The sequence below is a fragment of the Vulpes vulpes genome, chromosome 9 (assembly GCF_048418805.1).
Source record: "Vulpes vulpes isolate BD-2025 chromosome 9, VulVul3, whole genome shotgun sequence".
Classification (NCBI taxonomy): Eukaryota; Metazoa; Chordata; class Mammalia; order Carnivora; family Canidae; genus Vulpes; species Vulpes vulpes.
The window spans coordinates 98539992-98559966 of record NC_132788.1 but is presented as its reverse complement, the minus strand read 5'-3'; the positions used below and the strand labels follow the sequence as shown (position 1 = coordinate 98559966).

Below are 19975 nucleotides of genomic sequence, written 5' to 3'. Positions count from 1 at the left end.
CAATCAATTTGGTTTTATGTGTTTGTTTGGGCACAGAAGGGAAAAGTGTTATGAGGAAGTCAACTTCGTGTCATTACCTAAAACTGACACTGAAATTCTCAAGGAGACACAGGATTTTTTAAAACTCTCACAGAAGGGTGCCTGTGTGGTTCAGCAGGTTAAGTGTTCACCTTCAGTTAAGTGTCCGCCTTTGGCTCAGGTCCTGACCTCAGGGTCCTGGAATGGAGCCTCACCTCTGCTCCCTGCTGGGCCAGGAGTCGGCCCCTCCCCTCCACCCTCCCTCATGCTTGCTCTCTCTCTAAAATAAATAAATACAATCTTAAATTTTTCTTTAAAGATTTTATTTATTTATTCATGAGAGAGAGAGAGAGAGAGAGAGGCAGAGGCACAGGCAGAGGGAGAAGCAGGCTCCATGCAGGGAGCCCAATGTGGGACTCGATCCTGGGACTTCAGGATCACACTCCGGGCTGAAGGCGGTGCCAAACCGCTGAGCCACCAGGACTGCCCTAATCTTAAAATTTTTTATTTTTAAAGATTTTATTTAGGGGCACTTGGGTGGCTCAGTGGTTGAGCGTCTGCCTTGGGCCCAGGTTGTGATCCTGAGTCCTGGGCTTGAGTCCCACATCGGGCTCCCTGCAGGGAGCCTGCTTCTCCCTCTGCCTGTGTCTCTGCCTCTATCTCTGTCTCTCATGAATAAATAAATAAGATCTTCTAAAAAAATAAAGATTTTATTTATCCATTTGAGTGAGAGAGAAAGAGGGAGAGCATAAGCAAGAGAGGGAGGGAGGGACAGAGGGAGACAGACTCTCCGCTGAGCTGAGCAGGGAAGCGTGGGGGCTCCATCCCAGGACCCTGGGATCATGACCTGAACTCAAGGCAGATGCTTAAATGACTGAGCCACCCCAGTTGCCCCAAATAAATAAAATCTTAAAAAGAACCCCCTCTCCAAACCAGAACTCTCACAGAACTTTAGGGAAGTCCTTAAGTGATATTTCCGGTGAAAGAAAAATTTCAGCGAAGTCCAAAAAACCATCCATTTTTATATCAATGTGTTTGGTTAAATTCAAATGAAATCACGTTTTGAGCTTTTGGAGGTGACAGAGGAAGCAAAGAGAACCTGTCAGAGATGTTACTGGCTGGTAAAAGCCCCCTACTTTCTTGCTTGGGGTTGGGGGTGTAGGTGGGGTCAGGCTGCTGCTGTGGGTGCTCCCTGCCTACAGCTGCACCAGGCTTCCCTTTTCTATCCTCACCCCCCTCCACTGTCAGGGCAGCCACGGGGTGGTGGGGTGGTGGTGGGGTCCAATGTAACAAGGATGGGGAAACCAAGGCAGGGGCCTAGGAGGTTGTGCTGGGGATAGGGGTGGAGACAGATAAACAGAGACAGAGACTCAGTGACAGAGAGACAGAGACTTTGAGTAGTAATTAAAGTGGGAGGCAGAATGGAGTAAGGGCCTGCCAAAGGCTGGGGGTGAGGAGGCAGGTCCCACCAAGGAGCGCTATTTACTTCCCTGAGCAGCTGAGGGAACCTCAGAGCAAATAGGGGTGGGGCGCCTGGGCTTCTTCTCCCTAGGTCACCCTCAGTCTGCACCCACTCCCTATCCTATGGCCTCCCTGGGAGTTCAAAGCCCTCAGCCTGTGTCCTCTCTATTTTTCCAGTTCTTTTTGACGCCAGATCTAACTGTCCCCTTCCTGCTCACACACCTGCCTTGGCTCCTTATTCCCTCCAACCTCGAAACGGATTTTCAGAGGTCCGGTGGCATGGCCAAGATGAAGCCACCCGAGTGAGTGGAGAACAATGATAATGTGTGAGGTCCCATTTACAACCCTGAGCCCAGCTCTTTGACCCTGGGATCCCACAGCTGCACAGTGAAGGGGTGTTAAGTCAGACAAAGCAATGTCAGTCTCCTGGTCTCCAGCTCTGGCTGGCTCCAGAAGAAGCCACTTCCTGCTCACTTCAGGATTGGGGGTGACGGTGGTGGTGGGGCTTGATTTCAGTCCCATCCTTAGTCTCTCAAGCTCTGAGCCATTGGGAAGCAACGGGGTGTGCAAGGTGGGGCGACCCCTGGTGGCTGTTAGCAGAACTAAGCGGTTAGACCTCCCCGCCGAATCGCTTCTCCTTGAGCGTTGACCTTCCAGTTGCCCCTCCAGGTGAGCCCCTCCCAGGTAAAGACCCAGATCTGGTACCTCCAAGCCCCAGGCCGGTAGGGGGGGATAATGAGCAGGACTGGATGAGGTGGGGGAAAGAGTTCCAATGGCTTCCACCCCGCCTCAAACACCAGCCTCTTAGGAATTTTTAGAAACAGATTTTAATTATTTTAAAGGTAATACATGTGCATGATTTTAAATGCAAACTTTACAAAATGGTATACAAATATGAGACTGCACCCACCCACCCCACCCCACTCTCACCCCTGTAGTTCCTGCCCCAGGGGCCCGGGGCTGTGGCCAATGTTTCCTTCAGATGCACTGGGGTAAAGGTCTCTTCCATCCCTGCATTTTAGCAAATGCACACAAATGGTCACTTTACTGCTTTTTACATTAAAATGTTGTCAGAGGAGATTTGCTTTGGCCCCTTTGACATATTGTATCTGTGTTCCACCACATGGATGGATGGACACTCATGGAAACAGTCACCAACTGGAGGACATTGAGGTGGTTTCCAATTTTTTGTAATTACCAAGATATGATAATAAATGTCCTAATTCTCTTCCCTACCCTTACCCTTTGTCTCATTTTTGAAAGTCAACTTTTAATTTTGGAATAATTTTAGATTTACAGAAAAGTCACAAAGATAGTACAGAGTCCCTGAATGGCCCGCACCCAACTTCTTCCGTGGCTAAGCTATTTTACACTATGGTTCACTCGTCAAAATGAAGAAACTAACCGTAGGACATTAAATTAACTAATTCTAGATTTTAGTTTTTATTTTTTATAAGATTGTATTTATTTATTCATGAGAGACACACACAGAGAGGCAGAGACACAGGCAGAAGGAGAAGCAGGCTCCATGCAGGGAGCCCGATGTGGGACTCGATCTGGTGACTTCAGGATCATGCCCTGGGTCGAAGGCAGGGGCTAAACCGCTGAGCCACTCAGGCTTCCTAATTCTAGATTTTATTGGATCTTCTCACTAAATGTTTTTCCGTGGCAGGATCCAACCCAGGGTTCTGCATTGTATTTGGTCCATTATTTTTTTTTTTCTTTCTTTCTTTCTTTCTTTCTTTCTTTCTTTCTTTCTTTCTTTCTTTCTTTCTTTCTTTCTTTCTTTCTCTTTCTTTCTTTCTTTCTTTCTTTCTTTCTTTCTTTCTTTCTTTCTTTCTTCTTTCTTTCTTTCTTTCTTTCTTTCTTTCTTTCTTTCTTTCTTTCTCTTTCTTTCTTTCTTTCTTTCCTTTCAAGACTTTATTTATTTATTCATGAGAGACACAGAAAGAGAGGCAGACACAGGCAGAGGGAGAAGCAGGCTCCATGCAAGGAGCCCGATGCAGGACTTGATCCAGGGAATACAGGATCACACCCTGAGCCAAAGGCAGACGCCCAACCACTGAGTCACCCAGGGATCCCTCTTCTTTCTTTCTTCTTTCTTTCTTTCTTTCTTTCTGTCTTTCTTTCTTTCTTTCTTTCTTTCTTTCTCTTTCTTTCTTTTTTTCTTTCTTTCTCTCTTTCTTTCAAGATTTTATTTATTTATTTTAGAGAGAGAACAAGAGGGAGCAGAGGGAGAGGGACAAGTTGACTCTGCCCTGAGCACAGAGCCCCATGTGAGGCTAGATCTCACAACACTGAGATCATGATCTGAGCTGAAACCAACAGTTGAATGGTTAACAGACTGAGCCACCCACCCATAAATGAATAAAAATTTATTTATTTTTAAGTAGCCTCCGTGCCCTACATGGGGTTTGAATTCACAACCTTGAGATCAAGAGTTGCACACTCCATGGACTAAGGCAGCCAGGTGTCCCTGGTCCATCATTTTGTACACATGTAAATATAGTTGTAAAAAATTTCTAGAAGGGGAATTGATGGATCAAAAGATTCATGCATTTTTAATTTTGAGAGGTTCTAGAAAATTGCCCTTCCAAGTGGTTGTACCAATGAGCAGTCTCACCAGCACCATGTGGGATTATTTATTTCTCCACAGCAGTGCCAGCCCAAGTTACTTTGTAATTTGTTTTTGTTTTTATCTTTGCCAGACTAATGGGTACAGATTGGTACCACATTGTTTCATTTTGCATTTCTTTTCCAGAAGTGAGGTTGGGTACTTTAAAAACATGTTTTTATTGCAATGGGGATGCCTGGGTGTCTCAGCGATTGAGCATCTGCCTTTGGCTCAGGACATGATCCCAGAGTTCTAGGATCGAGTCCCACATGGGGCTCCCTGCATGGAGCCTGCTTCTCCCTCTGCCTATGTCTCTGCCTTCTCTCGGTGTCTCTTATGAATAAATAAATATAATCTTAAAAAAAATTATTTTGACTGTCTATATTCTTTGCCCATTTTTCTACTGAGCTGTTTTTGAAAAATTTATAAGAGTTCTTTATGTAATAAGGAAATTAATTTATTCCTGGGTATAAATAAGTATATGAAATAGATCTAGGAAAGTTTTGGGTAATTCTTTTGGGTTTTCTATATATAAGATCATATCACCAGCAGATAATAATATTAGGTTGAATTGCTTCTGAGGCTTTCCTGCCTAAAATGCCAACCTGAAACTAATCTTACGGAAGTAACACAGACTCCAATAACTGAACTCCAAAAAGTGACTGACCCAGGTCTTTAAAAAAATGCCAGTCTTATGAGAGGCAAAGACAGATTGAGAAATGTTCCAGATTGAAAGAGATGAAAGACTTCACAAATACAATGTGTGAGCCAGGATATTCTTTTGTTATAAAAGACATTATGAGAACAGTTGGCAAAGTCTGATTAAAGTCTGTAGATTAGATAATGGTGTTTTATCAATGTCCACTTCCTGATGTTTGTAATTGTACTGTGATTATGTGGGAGAATGTCCTTGTTTTTAGGAAATGCATACCGAAGTGTTATGGGTAATGAGACATCATTTCTGCAAGTTTTTCATAAAAAGTTCAGAGAGAGAGAGAGAGAGAGAAAGAAAGAAAGAAGAAAACAAAGGTGGTAACATTTGTGGAATGTGGTGGAAGAGTATCTAAGAATTCTTTGTATTAATCTTCCAACTTTTCTGTAAATCTGAAGTTATGTCAAATATAAGGTAAAAGACATAATTGAGCCACATGAAATTGTTGGTATTTCTATTTTTTTCCTATATAAACAGTGCTTACATATGATCCAAACTATAAATGCCCTACTGCTTTTCTGATATTCGTACTTCGTTTTTTCCCTTGTTTAAGTGCATTTGCTAGTACTTCCAGAACAATGTTAAATACTTGACAGTGGTCATCCTCACCTTGCCCCTTACTTTGATGGCCTTTTCAGAACTTTCCTCATTTGATCCATTAGTATGGTGAATTTTATTAGCGGACTTGCGAATATTGAGCCATCCCTGCATCTCAGGGATAAGTCCCCTTTGTTGTGATGTATTTTAAAAACGTTACTTAGTTTTTTTTTTCTAATATTCCATTTTGAAGTTTCGTACCCTTCGCATAGTAAGAGGGGTCTGTGGTTTTCCCATTGTGCCATCTCAGTTAGTTTTTGTTGTCAAGGGTAGGGTGGCTCGCTAAACGTGGTTCCAACATTCAATTTACAGACAAGGTAAACTGAGGCCCAGAGAGGAGAAGTGACCCTTCCAGGTCACTCCTGAGCCAGGGCTGGACCCTCAGTCTTCTTGTCTGTGGGATGAAGCAACACTGTCGTTAGAAGGGACTTAAGCCCCCAAACACTATCTCTTTGTGTTATCAAAAGGGCCTCAGTTTCCCTGTCTGTAAAATAAGCAGAAGACGGTTGGGGTGAGAGGGTCGTTTCCTTTCCGTAGCGTCCATTCAGTGGGTGTAAAGCTGAGCGTTGACGGGTGTCGACGGGCCATCTCCTCCAGCGTGGGCACCTGCACACAGGTTCCCGCAGGGCCGCGCAGTGTGTGCCCTCCTGCCTGGAGCCCTCCTGCGGGGGCCGACTCACCCTCGAGCGCGCCGCGCCGGCCGCCGGCAGCCCCCCGAGGGTCCCGGGCGAGAGCGCGAGCGGGGGCTGGGTCGGGGTCGGGGTCGGGACACGGAGCGGGATCGGGGGCGCGGCACTCTGCGCTGGGGGCCCAGCTCGGCTTCCAGGGCTTTACTGACAGGAAGTGGGGAGGGGCCCATCAGCACCTGGACCCCCGTTCCCCGAGACCTTCCAGAGAACCTCACTCCCCAGGATCCGCTAATCCTTCTCCACCCCCAGCCGTTTCCGGGGCTCCCCCCAGGGACTCCCCGCTCCTATTCCAGGAGCTCCACCTTCAGATCCCCCGTCCTCTCCTCGCCTCCTTCTCTTCCGCTCCTCGCCCTTCCCCAGGGCCCTCCAGGGAAGCCCGACCCCAGGGACTCCCGCCCCCAGAATGGCGGCCCAACCTGGGGATTCTCGCCCGCAGAGAGCCCACGTCCTTCCCCACCCCGAGGCTCCGACTCTAGGACCCGCCTCTGGCCCTCCCATCACTCAACTCCCCGAAGCCCCTCCCACACGGCCACGCCCCTTCTCCGTCCCCGGGGACGCTCCATGTGCTGATTGGTCGAAAGAACGAAGTCTTGCGCAGCTATTGGCCGCGCACCGCGCCCATCCACCGCCCCGGGCCCCGCCCTTCACTCACGCGCGTTCGCGCAGCACCGCCTCCCGGGCCGCGCAAGCTTCGGCTTCGGCCTCGGCCGCGCGTGCGCGCTGCTGTGCCTCGTCCAACCGCCGCGCAGACTCCGTGGCCGCCGCCTCCCAGCGCGCCAGGGCTTCTGCGGGCGCAGGGAGTGGGTTTAGGTCCGAGCCCTCGCTCCCGCCGGGCCAACCCCGGCCCTTGAGTTTACGGTCCGCCTACTATTTGCAGCCTTGCCTCGTGCGAATTAAATTTGTGTGCTGTTTGCGTGACCTTGGCGTGTCACCTGCAGGGCTTTTCATGGTTTGTATTGCTTTTGGGAGTCGTGCACGTGGCGTTTGCATATTTTGTTGCATTTGCGTTGTTTTTGTGACATTTGCGTGGCCTTTGAGTGTTGTGTGCATTTCTTTCCTGACTTTTCATTCGCGTTTGCATGTTGTTTAAATTACGTTTGCACCTGTGCGTGCTTTTGCGCAACCGGGAGCCTTTAGGCTCCTCCCACCCCACCCTTTGTGCCCCCAACACACCTGTGAGCGCCCCGTTCTCAGCCCCCATCTGGGTCTCCTGTGCCTTGGCCTCGTCAATCTCAGTCTTCAGGGTCATCAGTTGCGTCTGAAGCCGGCTCTGAGGAGGGAGGGGAAGTGAGGAGAGTAGGGGGCGGGGGGGGGGGGGGGGGTCGGAGAGAAGAAGTGAAGTCTCCCCTCTTTCTGGGGGCGACTGAACTGACACTGGTCACCGTGTTCCCTGAGCTTTATTTGGGATGTCCTTTGGGAGTCCTGTGGTTGTAAAACCCAGAAGTGTGACAGCTGCTCTGTCCAGGTTGACCAACCCCCTACCCCAAGCCACCAGATGTGGAAAGGGTTTAGGTCTGCGGTCACACTCGGGTTCTTCAATTCTACCCACTTCTAGATTCACTGACTGGGGGTTTCAGCCCAACACAAGCCAGTTTGGTGGTTGACAATGTTTGGGTTTCTGGAGGATGCTTCTTCAGCTCTGGGAGACGTTCTTCAAAACAACTGGCCTGCCCGGCCTGCTCAACACATTTCCCACTGAGGGGCAGAGTCAGAATTTGAACCTAGAGCAGCTGCTCTTAACCTCGGTGGCCTCAGGCCCTTCCCTGAGGCAGGCAGGTAAAGGACAGAGGTCCGTTTTGATTTCTAGAATTCACACCCTGCTCAACTCCTGCTGGGCCTGGTATACAGAGACACGGGGCGGTCAGTAAATGAAAGATCCGGGACCTTGAGGATGGTTCTTTTGCAAGGCGCAGGGCTGAGAAGGGTTAAGAAAGAGTTTGAAGGGGTAGCCAGAGGAAAAGGAAGGACCTGGCCAGTACCTCCCCCAAGAGGCCAACTTTAGCCTCCTAATTACAGGTGACATGAATGTCCCTCTCTCGAAATAGGGCTTCGGGATACTGGCTGGGGGAGGTTGAGTGGGCACCAAGAGGGAGGGTTAGCACAGGGCCTCCCCAGGTGGGCTCAGGGTCTGGGGCTTCCCTAGCCACCACCAGCTCTTAGGCAGATAGCAGAGAACTGGGGGCTTCCTTGGTCAGAGGTAGACACCAGGGGGAACTGGTATTGTAGGATCTGGAAGGGACGATGGTGCTCTTCTCATCTGCCTCCCTCATTTGAAGAATTAGGGAAACTACTGCACAGGGGCAGCCCGGGGGCTGTGTGCGCGCCCTCTCCCCTGTTTCCCGGACACCCTGGCCCACCACCCTGCCCACCTACCTGGCGGCCCTGGCAGGCCCGTAGCGCCTCCTCCAGCTCCCCGCGGGCGCGGTTGGCCTGGTCCAGCCGTCTGGCCAGGGCATCCTCACGCTGGGTAGCCTCGGCCAGCCGCCGCTGTAGTTCCTCGACCTCGGGCGCCAGGTCCCTGGGGGGCGCCGTGGCGTTGGCCCCTGGCTCGGGGCAGCGAGGCCCCCGGGAGGCCGCCGAGGCCAGGTTCCAGGCCAGCAGGGCCGCCCCGGCCGCCGCGGCCGCCAGGAACACCGCGGCCCCGCACAGGGCCAGCACCCGCCAGGCGCGGCCCGGCTCGGGCCCCAGCTCGGCCATGCCGCCGTCCACAGCTCTGGCCCCAGACAGCCTCGAGCAGCTAATTGGCACCTTGGGGCGCCAGGGACACCCACGGTTCCGCCCCTCCCGGCCGTGGCTTCCCGAGTCCGCAGGGAGGGGGCTGGACCCCCGCCAGGGGCCAGCCTGGGCTCCCCGAGCCCAGGGCGGGGTTGGGGGTCGCGGGTTCCAGTCCCGCCTCTGCACCCCATGTGCTGTCCTCTGAGCCTCAGAGTCTGCCCCACCGTGAAGTGGGAGCGGCCGTAGCTCTTGCCCCCCCGGGGCCCAGTGGGTACCATGAGGGCACCTGTGCCCAGCACCCATCTGCATTGGGGGTACTCGGTAAGGATCCCCATTCCATTCACGGAAACACTGAGGCTACAAGAGGGAGGCTACCGCCTGGCTCCACGCCCTCGGTGCTGGCTGTGAGGGTCAGGGGTAGACCCACGGGGACCCCCCCGCCCGGTCCCATCGGGCCGCCAGGGGGCGACCTTACACCGCGAATCAGATCCAGGCCAGTCTAGGAGCCTCCTCCCCAACTTTCCCTCCTCCTCTGCTTCACCTTCCTCCCCCAGCTCCCCTGCCCCTCCTCCTCCCTTCTTCCTCTTCCTCCCCCTCCTCCTCCTCTTCTTCCTCTCTCCTCCCTTCCTCCCCTCCTCCCTTCTTCCCCCCTCTTCTTCCTCTCTCCTCCCTTCCTCCCTCCCTTCTTCCCCCTCCTCTTCTTCCTCTTTCCTCCCTTCCTCCCCTCCTCCCTTCTTCCCCCTCCTCTTCTTCCTCTCTCCTCCCTTCCTCCTCCATCTCCTCCCTTCCTCTTCTTCCTCCCTCCCTTCTTCCCCCTCCTCCTCCTCCTCTTCTTCCTCTCTCCTCCCTTCCTCCCCCTCCTCCCTTCCTCCTCCTCTCCCTCTTCTCCCTCCTTCCCCCTCCTTCTCTTTTCATCTCTGGCCCCTCCTCCACTTCCTTCTCCCCTTCCCCCTCCTCTTCCTCTTTCCCTTGTGCTAGGGTGACTCCCAGCCAGCCCTGCTCAAAGAATTGCACCAAGAGTAGAGCAACAAGCAGCAGAGAATTTATTCACTCTCCAGGGGAGGAGAGGGGCCAGACGTCACAAGAGATGGGGAGTTTCTGCTGCTCTGGGCCTTTTAAGGGGTTTTAAGGGTGTCAGAAGGTGGCAGCTGCAACCGGTGGGGGGGGGGGGTTGTGAGGAGGGGTTGACACTTGGCCAGGTAGAGCAGGAGGTGACATGCTTCTTGGGGCGGGGGTAGGGTCGGGGGCTCTGTCCGGGCTTGTCTGGGATGTGGTTGTGGTTGGGCTAGAGAAGACTATGTTGTGTAGCTGTGGTCTATTTTCTGGGAATGAGGGGACCATTACCTGGAAAAACCAAGAGTCAGGGTCAAGTACAGACACCTGTGAGTTTTGTCTGTGGGCTTGATAGGTGGCTTTGTTTGTTTCTTTTTCTTTTTTTTTTTTTTTTAAGATTTTATTTATTTATTCATGAGAGATAACAGAGAGAGGCAGAGACACAGGCAGAGAGAGAAGCAGGCTCCATGCAGGGAGCCCAATGAGGGACTCGATCCAGGAACTCCAGGATCACGCCATGGGCCAAAGGCAGGTGCTAAACCGCTGAGCACCCAGGGATCCCTGTTTGTTTCTTTTTAAAGATTTTATTGATTTATTTATGAGACACACACAGAGAGAGGCAGAGACACAGACAGAGAGAGAAGCAGGCTCCATGCACCGGGAGCCCGATGTGGGATTCGATCCCGGGTCTCCAGGATCGCGCCCTGGGCCGAAGGCAGGCGCCAAACTGCTGCGCTACCCAGGGATCCCCAAACCTTTCTTTGTATATCCTGCATTCTTTCTTAGAGCAGAGCACTTCTACACTCTGTCACCAGGCTCTCCTGCACCCCCGGCCCCCCAGAACCAAGGAACCGGAATCCCGTGCCCAACCTGTGAGCACCACAATAACATCTGTAGCTGGCACAGGCAAGACTGCACATAATCTAGATCACAGGCTGCAGCACTCCCTTAGCCGATTAACTGCCCCTAAGTCCCTTTAAAAAATCTCTGGGCCAGGCAGAAACTTCTGAGTGGCTTTTGGGCTCTGAGACCTTCTCCCCAGGTGGCCAGCCTCCTGAATAAAGCTCCTGTACCTTTCCAGTCAGGACCCATCTCTGGAATATTTGCCTTTCTGGCTTCTGTAACAGTTTTGGGGGGGGGGCAGGTCACGTGAGAAGGACTCACTTCTGGGAATCAGAGGTTTCAATTTCCCCACTCCCCCCAGCAGCTCAGAAGCTCTGAGGAAGTCCAGGAATTTTTCTGGATTTCAGTTTCCCTGTTTGTTAGATGGGGCGGTTAACTGGGGGGTGAAATGACTCTGTCATCCTAAAGCGACCTCAAGCAAGCTAGGGACACAGAAGTGAGGAAGAGGAGAACCGTCTCTAGAGCAGTTTCTCACAGGAAGTGAATCTGCAACCCCCCCCTCCCCCGTGGGGGTGCTTGGCAATGTCTGAAGGCATTTTCTGTTGTTGTCACAAGGTAGGGGTACAGGCATCTGGTGGGTAGAGACCAGGGATGTTGCTCAAGATCCTACAGCACTCAGGGCGGCCCCCACCGCAGACAGAGCACAACCCAGCAGTGCTGACAGACCCAAAGGGCCTGGCTCCGGTGCCACCGGCAGGAAGGGAAGTCCCCTGGACAATAGTTGGGATTCCAGAAGGACTTGGAGAAAGGGAGATAACAGAGGAGGAAGGGCTGAGGAAGCCTGGGAGGATCCATGAAAGTAGATGAAGAGTCTATGGAGACAGCTGCTCTCAATTTTGAAGAAGCAGAGAGACTCTCTGGAGGAGGGGTTCCCAGCGCTGGACACTGCAGGAGGAATAAGAGTTTGGAGTGGGGCCCTGTCACAAAGGCCTGGGCTGCGTGTGTCTGCAGATCCAGGCTTGAATCCTGGCCCCGAATTTTCTGTGGGATGGGATTGGGCACTACGACAAGATGTCCCCCTGCCATAGCCTTGGTTTCCCCATTGGAATAGGCATCAGGGGAAGATCCAGTGAGGAAAAGAGGGGAGATGAGAGTTGATGACTAGGATGCCCGGCATGCAGGGAGTGCTGATGAGGGTGTAGAGTCCTGTAAGCTGATCCCAGTGAAGAGCTCCAGGGAGGCAGGGGGACCGTGCTGCCCGAACCCTAAGGGTTCCTGGGAACGTTCTGGAGCAGGGAAGCTTGGGTGTGCACCCTCACCTGCAGGACAGGCCCCAGATGCATGAGGGTGACATAAACACTCCAGAAACTTCAGGGTAAGGTCTTTCCCCCCCATAGAGGGGGGACCCCATAGAGGTGTTTACTTTTTGGAGTTCTAAGACTTCAGAAGACAGTGAACTTCTGGAAACCATGACATCGAGAAATAGGTACTCCCCCCCACCCCATGCCCTGCCCAGCTCTGGGGGGAGGTGGGGTCGGTGGGGGGAGGCAACCCTGGGCCAACCCCCCTGCTTGTCCATCCCCCAGCCTGCTCCTTGTCCCCTGTCCCCCTCCCCTGCCCCTGCTACCTCGCCCATCTCCCCATAACGGTAGTGCCATGTGGCCCCCTCAGAACTGGTCTGGTCAGGGAAGCCTTGAAGGGGAAAACAGAGCAGGAACCAGCCCCGGCTGTGGGCTAAGAGACACCATTACAGGGACTCAGGGATGAGGGCGAAGGGGACAGAAGGCAGCCAGCCCTGCCCCCTCCAGGCCAGCCCCCTACTCTGTGCCCTCCCCCTCCTAGAGACCCTTCTCTGTGTCCTGTCCACTACCCTGTCGGCAGGCCACCTCCCCAGACCCTGGCCCATCCCGGACTCCCTCCCCCCTTCTGTCACCAGCTTTCTCTACCCCAGGCCACCCGCCTTCTTACCGGCAGGCCTCCTGGGACCTCAGGCCAGCAGAGCCCTAAGGCCTAGGAGCAGGTACACGGGGACCACCACGGAGCCAGGGGGTGCTTTCAAGGAGCTGACAGAGCTGGTTTCCCTTTCCTTGCTTGAGGCCTCCTTCCCTTTTCTGGGGAAAATGTGGGGAGAACTGAAGCAGCTGCCGGGCCTGGTTCTACCAGGTCTGGGCTGGTCACCCCTCAGAGTCTCCCCCTCCTCCCTGACCAAGTCAGTGGGAAGGAGAGTGGCAGCAGTCACTCAAGGCTCGTGCGACCAGGGGCACCAGGCTGGGGTTCAAACTTTGCAACCTGAGCAATGGGGATTTCCCAAGCAAAGGGAGGCCTGGGTCTTGGGGGGGGGGGCGGTTTGGGATGGTCTTGGGGTAAGACAAATGCGAGGGAGAGGGGCATGGTCAAGGGTGGGGGCTCAGACCTTAGCTGCTTCGCCTCCTCCAAAGCGCCCTGCAGCTGCTGCTTCAATGTCTCTATCTCTCCTAAGGTGGGACAGGATCAGGGGGCCATGTCAGCACAGTGGCAGTGGCCTGGACAAGGTGTGACAAGTGGCCACATCCTTTACCTGGCTCTACCCTGGGACCTGACACGCCCGCCGGCCCCACCTTGGAATTCTGGGCCACTCCTTTCCCCTCCTCCACTGGATTCCAGCCACTCCGTGGGGACCCCAACCCTGGGACCCTCCCTCTCCCCTCCCCTTCACTGCCTGACCCACCCCTCCCAGTCCCCCTCCATGGAACCCTGGCTTTGTTCTTTCTCACCCTGAAGTTTCTCTCCTCGGGTGAGCTGCTCCTGACCCCAGGCCTTCTCCTTCTCCAGGGAAGCTGACAGGGTCACCTGGATGCGGGGGTGGGGGTGGGGTGGGGGTGGCTGTCAGAGACTGGGGTTCTGGCGGCTGCTGCTCTGGGCCCCAGAGGGGGTCAGAAGGGCCCGGGGCCAAACCTCTCCAGCCCTCCCTGCACCCCAGTCTCCCACCTTCAAGAATGACCACAACCTCCCTCTCTCCCAGGGCACCTCAGGATTCCATCCTCAAAAGAGGGGGAGGCTCCCCTACATGGGAATTTGGAGGCCTCCCCATGCCCAAACCCTAGGAGAAACTCCTAGACCCTGTGGGCTATTGCCCAAGATTTAGAACACCCCCCCTCAAACCCAGAACACAGGGGGATTTCCAAGGCCAAGCTGGATGTTGGTGAGAGTTTCAAGGTCCCCCAGGTCAGGACCCACTTGAAAGTTTCAAAGTCTCTCCCAGATGGAGTAGATGTATGGAGAGTCCCACCCTTCTTTACAGTGTGATGAGGTCCCCATCCCAAGCCCTAGCTGGGATTTCTGCTGCCCAAGACTGGGGCAGAGAGGAGTTTCTAGCTCTCCTGTAACAGGTTGGAGATTCTTCCCACATCCTAGCGGGGATTTGAGTGCTCTGGGCAGTTTGAAGGGCCTGCCCCACACCAGCACTGCTGAGAAAGTTAGAGATCCCCCAAGCCCTAGTGGGGAAACTCAACTCCCGATGTGGGGCTCTGGGGGCAGTTTCTACTTCTGTCTCCATCTCCATCTCCATCTCCGTCTCTGTCTCCATCTAGACCTGGGGGGCCACGCAGGCACGGGGCCCTCTCCGAGAGTTGCCATCTCTTACCAGAGTCTTGTTGCAGGTGGTAGCCTGGTCCATGGTCCCCTGTAACGCTTGCCGGGTTTGGGTTAGTTGGCGCTCCAGGAGGCTGGTGACTTTGTGACACTCCTGCTCTACTAGGAGGCCATCCTGGCAGGCTTTGCTGTTGGCCTTGACAACAAAGATGATCAGAGCCACAAGCAGACCCAGCACCACTGGGATCTCCAAGATGCCCAGCCACGCCAGGCACTTCAGCTTCTGACTTGACGACATTGACTCTGACTTGTCAGTTATGGGCACAGGCCAGTTGTGGTAAAGAGTAGGTGCCATGTAGATCTGCTCATGAATGTAGTGAGTTTGGGCGGGAGTTAGGGCAGGACGCTGGAAACCCTTTGACTGGCTGGGGCTACCCCCTGATTAGCATAGGAGCCATCCTGACCAATAATAAGGACCCAGAGAGTCCTCTGACCTGGATGGAGGCTCTCGACGGGGGGCATCTGCCGGCAGAAAAACAGTTTAGGCTTTCAGTTTCGATTTCCCAGAGGAAAATGTGGGTTGCTTGTGCTGAATTGAAACCTTGAGATTTGGGACGTCTGGGTGGCTCAGTCAGTGATTAATGGTCTGCCTTTGGCTCAGGTCATGATCCGGGGTCCCAGGATTGAGTCCAGCATGGGGCTCCCCGCGAGAAGCCTGCTTCTCCCTCTGCCTGTGTCTCTCTGCCTCACTCTGTGTGTGTCTCTCATGAATAAATAAATAAAAGTTTTATTTTTAAAAAAAATTATTTATTTAATTTTATTGAACTCCAGGACTATGCCCCGGGCTGAAGGCAGACGCCTAACTGCTGAGCTACTCAGGTGTCCCAAATAAATGAAATCTTAAAAAAAAAAAAAAAAAGCTTGATTTTTTCTGGTTTGGTGAGGGTGGGGGGGGGTTGCCATGAGATCCTGAGGGAGGGATCTGCCTGGACACCCGCATGCAGCTGGGGGTGACAACTGCAGTTACCGAGCATCTCATGCATGTCAGCCTTGTGTTCATGTGTCCCAGAACCTGAAGAAACAGAAGCTGCCGTTGGTTCAGCTCCAAGCTGAGGAAACTGAGGCCAAGAAGTGTGTGGTAGACTGGGGGCAGGGCTTGGCTCTGACTCAAGAGGGGGTCTCTGTGGTGGTGACCCAGCAGGGGTTCTTGCATCCCTGCGCCCAGCCCACCGAGGGGACCACAGGGATCCGTGGAGGGAGGGTGTCTGAGGAGGGACCTAAGGCTGCTCTGGATGGGGACCCCCTGGACGCAGGCTGCATGCAGCTCCCTCATTTGGCCCCCAGGGACGCCCCAGCCAACGAATAGGGTCACCCAGATTACATCTTGGCTCCTGCAGGGAATAGGCTCCTACCTCTAGAATCTGCCTCTGCCATCCCAGGACACCAAGAAAACCCTCTGGACCTCAGTTTTCCCATCTGTAAAAGGGGGGAGGGGGCGATAACAGGAGCAGCCTCATCAGGAGTGGCCAGTGAGGAGTTTCTAGTAAAGTGCCTTGGCATCCAGGAGGCACTCAATGGATGTGTGGGACAGGGCAGGAGGAAAGGTGAGTGACACAGAAATATGCCCATGGAGGGAGAAGCACATTTTGAGGAAAGACAATTCAGTCCATCTGGGGACATGCTGGACCCAAAGTGCTCTCAGGGAGTGTCCAGGGAGAGGCCTCAGAAGGGGGCTGGACCCTGGAGGGAAGCTACACTGCCCTCCACTCCACATGGCTGGGAGAGCCAGAGCTTCCTGCTGGAAATCAGCCTGCTGAGAGGCTCCCACCTGCTGGCCGAGGCAGCTGGAAGGTAGTTGGGTGCTTTTCCTGTGGCTTCGTCAGCTACAGCCAGACCACGATCCGGATCCCAACCCAGGTTGGGTCAGCCATTTCCAGTGCGTGTGATGAGCTGGGCCAGAAGGCGAGCAGGGCCACAGCCAGGGTCCCAGGCCTCCTAGAAGGCCTGGAGGCATATCTCTAGGCCCCCATTAGACATGCTCTGCCTAGAAGCCCCCATGAAAGCCACTCAGCAGCCAAATAGCAGAGGATGAGCAATGGTCTTGCTGAAGAGGCCCAGGGGGAGCTTGAAAAGGGCCCTCCCTCCCTAGCCAGGACCCCCAGGCGCAAACATAAGACCGTTGGCAAAGCTGGCTTCGGGCTGCCCTGGTCTTCAAACCTTTGGGGTCACCCTGAGACTAAAACTCCAGGTCAGAGGCCAAGGCTGTGTGTGAACAGCCCTGCCTCTTATAGGACCTGAACAAGCAACTTCCTCTCAGCCTCGGTTTCTGTAGCTGTAAAATGGGGATGATACAAACGAAGCCTTTCAGTGGGCCCTTACATTTTGCAACTGAGGCAAGTGCCTTACTCATCTCGCTCTAGCCCCAGCTCTGCTGACATGAAGTTTTCCCTCTAAAATTCCAAGGGGAACAGTCTGCTGTTTTTCTGACTTTAGCTTTGTTACTTTTTTTTTAAGGATTATTTTGTCTTAAAATAGTTTTGAATTTGCAGGAAAATGGTGAAGACATACAAAAATGTTCCGTATGCCCCCACTTCCAGTTCCTCAGAGTTCTAATATTTTACAGTGGTATGGTGCATCTGTTTTATTTTTATTTTTAAAGATTTTATTTATTTGACAGAGAGAGAGAGAGAGAGAGAGAGAGAGAGCACGAGCACAAGCAGGAACAGCTGCAGAGGGAGAGGGAGATGCAGGCTCCCCACAGAGTAGGGAGCCCAAGGTGGGGCTTGATCCCAGGTTCTGGTCCTGGCTTCTTTCTTTTAGAGAGAGAGAGAGAGAGAGAGAGAGAGAGCGCACACTGTGGAGGGGCAGAGGGAGAGGGAAAGAGAATCTCACGCAGACTCCATACTGAGTGTGGAGCCTGACCCGGCGCTTGATCCCATAACCCTGAAATAGTGACCTGAGCCAAAACAGAGTTTTTTTAATGCCTTTTCTATGATCCAGGACTCCATGTTACAATTAGTTGTCACATCTCCTTAGGCCCTTCTGGGCTGAGACAGTCTCAGACTGGGACACCTGGATGGCTCAGCGGTTGAGCATCTGCCTTGGGCTCAGGGTGTGATCCCAGGGTCCTGGGATCGAGTCCCTCACTGGGCTCCCTGCAGGGAGCCTGCTTCTCCCTCTGCCTATGTCTCTGCCTCTCTCTCATGAATAAATAAAATCTTAAAAAAAAAAAAAAAAGGTAGTTTCAGACTTTCTTGTTTTTGATGACCTTGACAGTTTTGAGCAGAACCGGTGAGGTGTTTTGTAGGATGCTACCCAGTTGTGATTTGTCTGCTGGTTTTTCAAGCTTGGCCTGGGGTGACAGGTTGTGGGGAGGACGGCAGAGGTGAAGTTACCTTCTTGTCACACTACATCCAGGGCACATGCCACCAGCTTGACTTTTCACTGAGATGTTGACCTAGATGGCTTGGTTGAGGTGGCCTCTGTCAGGTGCCTCCACTGCTAAGTTACTTCCTTTTCCCGGTTAGTGCTGTGCCCTGTGGAAGGAAGTTAGTGTGGCATCTCTCATCTAAACCCACATCTGGGGCAGGAAGGAAGGGTACACACGCAGGGCTTTTTCTTTTGTGGTTAATCTTGAGAGAATAATGTAGGGACACCAGCGAAACAAACTTCTTAAAGGACAAAAAGGTCATCCACAATCCTGCTCCCCTCACTCAGCTCTTTTGTCTCTTTTTGTTTGTTAAATTACACACATATTTCATCGTGTTGACCAAATGCCTTACCTTGTTGTATAATGCCTTGCTCTTGAGATGTTTCAGTTGTGCATGTCCCTGAGTGGGTGACAGAGGTCATCTCCAGGCTTGTAGGAAGACACCGGCCCAAGGGTTCTCACTCAGGGGTGATTCTGTCTCCAGGGGACATCGGGAGATAGTTTTCTTTCTTTCTTTCTTTCTTTCTTTCTTTCTTTCTTTCTTTCTTTCTTTCTTTCTTGATCTATTTATTTGAGAGAGAGAGACAGAGAGAGAGAATGAATGAATGGGAGGGGGAGAGGGAAGGAGAGAGGATCTCAAGTAGACTCACACTAAGCATGGAGCCTGACATGGGGCTGGGTCCCAGGACCCTGACTGAGATCACAACCTGAGTGGAAACCAAGAGACAGATGCTTAACCTACCGCACCACCCAGGTGCCCCTCGAGTTAGTTTCGATGGTCAGGAACTTCATATTGGGGTTGAGGGGAAGGGCACTACTGGCATCTGGTGGGGGGAGGTGAGGGATGCTGCTCAGCACCCCACAGCACCCAGGACAGCCCTGAGGTGGAGAATGATGCCAAGAGTCAGATTTGGAGTCAGCTGGGCTCGGTCCGCTCAGCCCTGGGCTCCTCCACCTGCCGAGCCTGCTTGCTTGTAGGTTGGCTGTGACAGCGGCTGCCCCAGCTGCTCCGAGGACCTGACAGGCGCTTAGCTCAGTGTTCAGCTCCTCCCCGCTGCCTGCCAGGTCGTCTACCTGTGTCATCCTTTGATAAGTTGTGGATCGATGTGATCTTTCCTTAGACTGAATTCCCAGGAGTGGAGTTACCGGGTCCTCGGACTCTCACTTTCCCTGAAGAACAATCTAGAATTTAGTCTGTTCCTGCCCCTGCAGGGAGTGGGTGCTCCTCTCTCCTCATATCAGACATCTTGTTTCCTTCTAGCTCCTTCCTGTTCCTGTTCCAGCAGCACTGGGTAGGACTGGCTGGCTCCAGGGTGACCTCCACCCACTGCGGCCATTTCCCTGGGTCCATAATTCAATCAGTGCCAGCTTCTCACCCGGCCTCAGGGCTGAATGTTGGTGATCAAAGCATGTTTCTTGTTGGAGAAGGTAATCGAGAAGATGTGTGGGTTGGTTGACCAATGAGCTGGACCCAGTTGTTCTGAGGCTCCTCACCCCCTCCCCATCCCCTGTCCTTGGAGGGTACCTTCTGCTTATTTTTCCTACACGAGGAGCCACTTCAAGGACATAACCTTGTGAGAAAGCAAGGTGTTGTTGAGACTATCTGGGCTGTATATGTGGGTGAACCCCGCTGAGGTCTCTGCAGAAACTCTTAAGATTCTAGTGGGTGGGTGAAGAGATCTCCCCATCGTCCCACTCAAGACAAATCTCATAAGTAAGCTCCCCTCCTTATTAAGCCTGCCACCTACCTGATCTGGAGCAGTCTGCCTTTTTCTATCGTCTCTCCTTGCCCTCTATGAATGCAGCCAATTTCAGATCTGACTCGGGGACGTCTGGAGGTTGGGAGCCAACAATGGTGTCAGACCGCTGGGAGGCCAGAAAACGGGCCTTGGGAAAGAGGCACCTGCAGAGATAATGCCAAGTTGGCCATCGACCTGGATGTGGGGAAGGGTGGCTCCTATGTCAGAGGCCTGTGGATGGCCATGTGAGTCTGGAGACATCCCGAACACTCTGGGTGGTCTTTTTTTTTTTTTTTTTTTTCACTCTGGGTGGTCTAATGCACACAACGTACTGGGGCAGAGAAGGGAAGGGCGGCTAGCCATCGATGCCCAAGGAGAGGCTGAAGCCAGATTTTCTTTTATTAAAAAATATTTTATTTATTTATGAGAGAGAGAGAGAGAGAGAGAGAGAGAGAGGCAGAGACACAGGCAAAGGGAGAAGCAGGCTCCGTGCAGAAAGCCTGACGTGGGACTCATCCCAGATCTCCCAGATCA

General features: G+C 53.0%; 2 protein-coding genes and 1 long non-coding RNA gene across 3 annotated transcripts; all 3 read right to left on the bottom strand.

Moving 5' to 3' along the window:
* Nucleotides 1–2417: 2417 nt before the first annotated feature.
* On the bottom strand, nucleotides 2418–9297 carry CCDC194 (coiled-coil domain containing 194). The gene is made up of 4 exons (XM_025989854.2): nucleotides 8465–9297; nucleotides 7265–7361; nucleotides 6744–6876; nucleotides 2418–6235 (listed from the first exon to the last, which is right to left on the bottom strand). The coding sequence occupies exons 1-4, from the start codon at nucleotides 9113–9115 to the stop codon at nucleotides 6079–6081; spliced, it is 1038 nt and encodes a 345-aa protein (XP_025845639.1). The 5' UTR covers nucleotides 9116–9297; the 3' UTR covers nucleotides 2418–6078.
* A 529-nt stretch (nucleotides 9298–9826) lies between these two features.
* Nucleotides 9827–14849, bottom strand: BST2 (bone marrow stromal cell antigen 2). The gene is made up of 5 exons (XM_025989673.2): nucleotides 14325–14849; nucleotides 13456–13531; nucleotides 13116–13176; nucleotides 12671–12813; nucleotides 9827–11647 (listed from the first exon to the last, which is right to left on the bottom strand). The coding sequence occupies exons 1-4, from the start codon at nucleotides 14625–14627 to the stop codon at nucleotides 12690–12692; spliced, it is 564 nt and encodes a 187-aa protein (XP_025845458.1). The 5' UTR covers nucleotides 14628–14849; the 3' UTR covers nucleotides 9827–11647; nucleotides 12671–12689.
* Nucleotides 14850–16898: 2049 nt separating this feature from the next.
* Nucleotides 16899–18265, bottom strand: LOC140593774 (uncharacterized). Its single transcript, XR_011994084.1, has 2 exons — nucleotides 18055–18265; nucleotides 16899–17808 (listed from the first exon to the last, which is right to left on the bottom strand). It is a non-coding gene; the product is annotated as an uncharacterized lncRNA (long non-coding RNA).
* Nucleotides 18266–19975: the final 1710 nt, after the last annotated feature.

What these genes read in the sequence shown, in the direction of transcription:
- CCDC194 (XM_025989854.2), bottom strand. Translation starts at nt 9,115, where the DNA reads ATGCAGATGGGTGCTGGGCACAGGTGCCCTCATGGTACCCACTGGGCC. An exon ending in GGGCCTGCCAGGGCCGCCAG is followed by an intron (nt 7,362 to 8,464) that starts GTAGGTGGGCAG and finishes CTCCCTCCTCAG; the next exon opens with AGCCGGCTTCAGACGCAACT. An exon ending in TGAGAACGGGGCGCTCACAG is followed by an intron (nt 6,877 to 7,264) that starts GTGTGTTGGGGG and finishes CTGCGCCCGCAG; the next exon opens with AAGCCCTGGCGCGCTGGGAG.
- BST2 (XM_025989673.2), bottom strand. Translation starts at nt 14,627, where the DNA reads ATGGCACCTACTCTTTACCACAACTGGCCTGTGCCCATAACTGACAAG. An exon ending in CCGAGGAGAGAAACTTCAGG is followed by an intron (nt 13,177 to 13,455) that starts GTGAGAAAGAAC and finishes GTCCCACCTTAG; the next exon opens with GAGAGATAGAGACATTGAAG. An exon ending in GAGGAGGCGAAGCAGCTAAG is followed by an intron (nt 12,814 to 13,115) that starts GTCTGAGCCCCC and finishes CATTTTCCCCAG; the next exon opens with AAAAGGGAAGGAGGCCTCAA.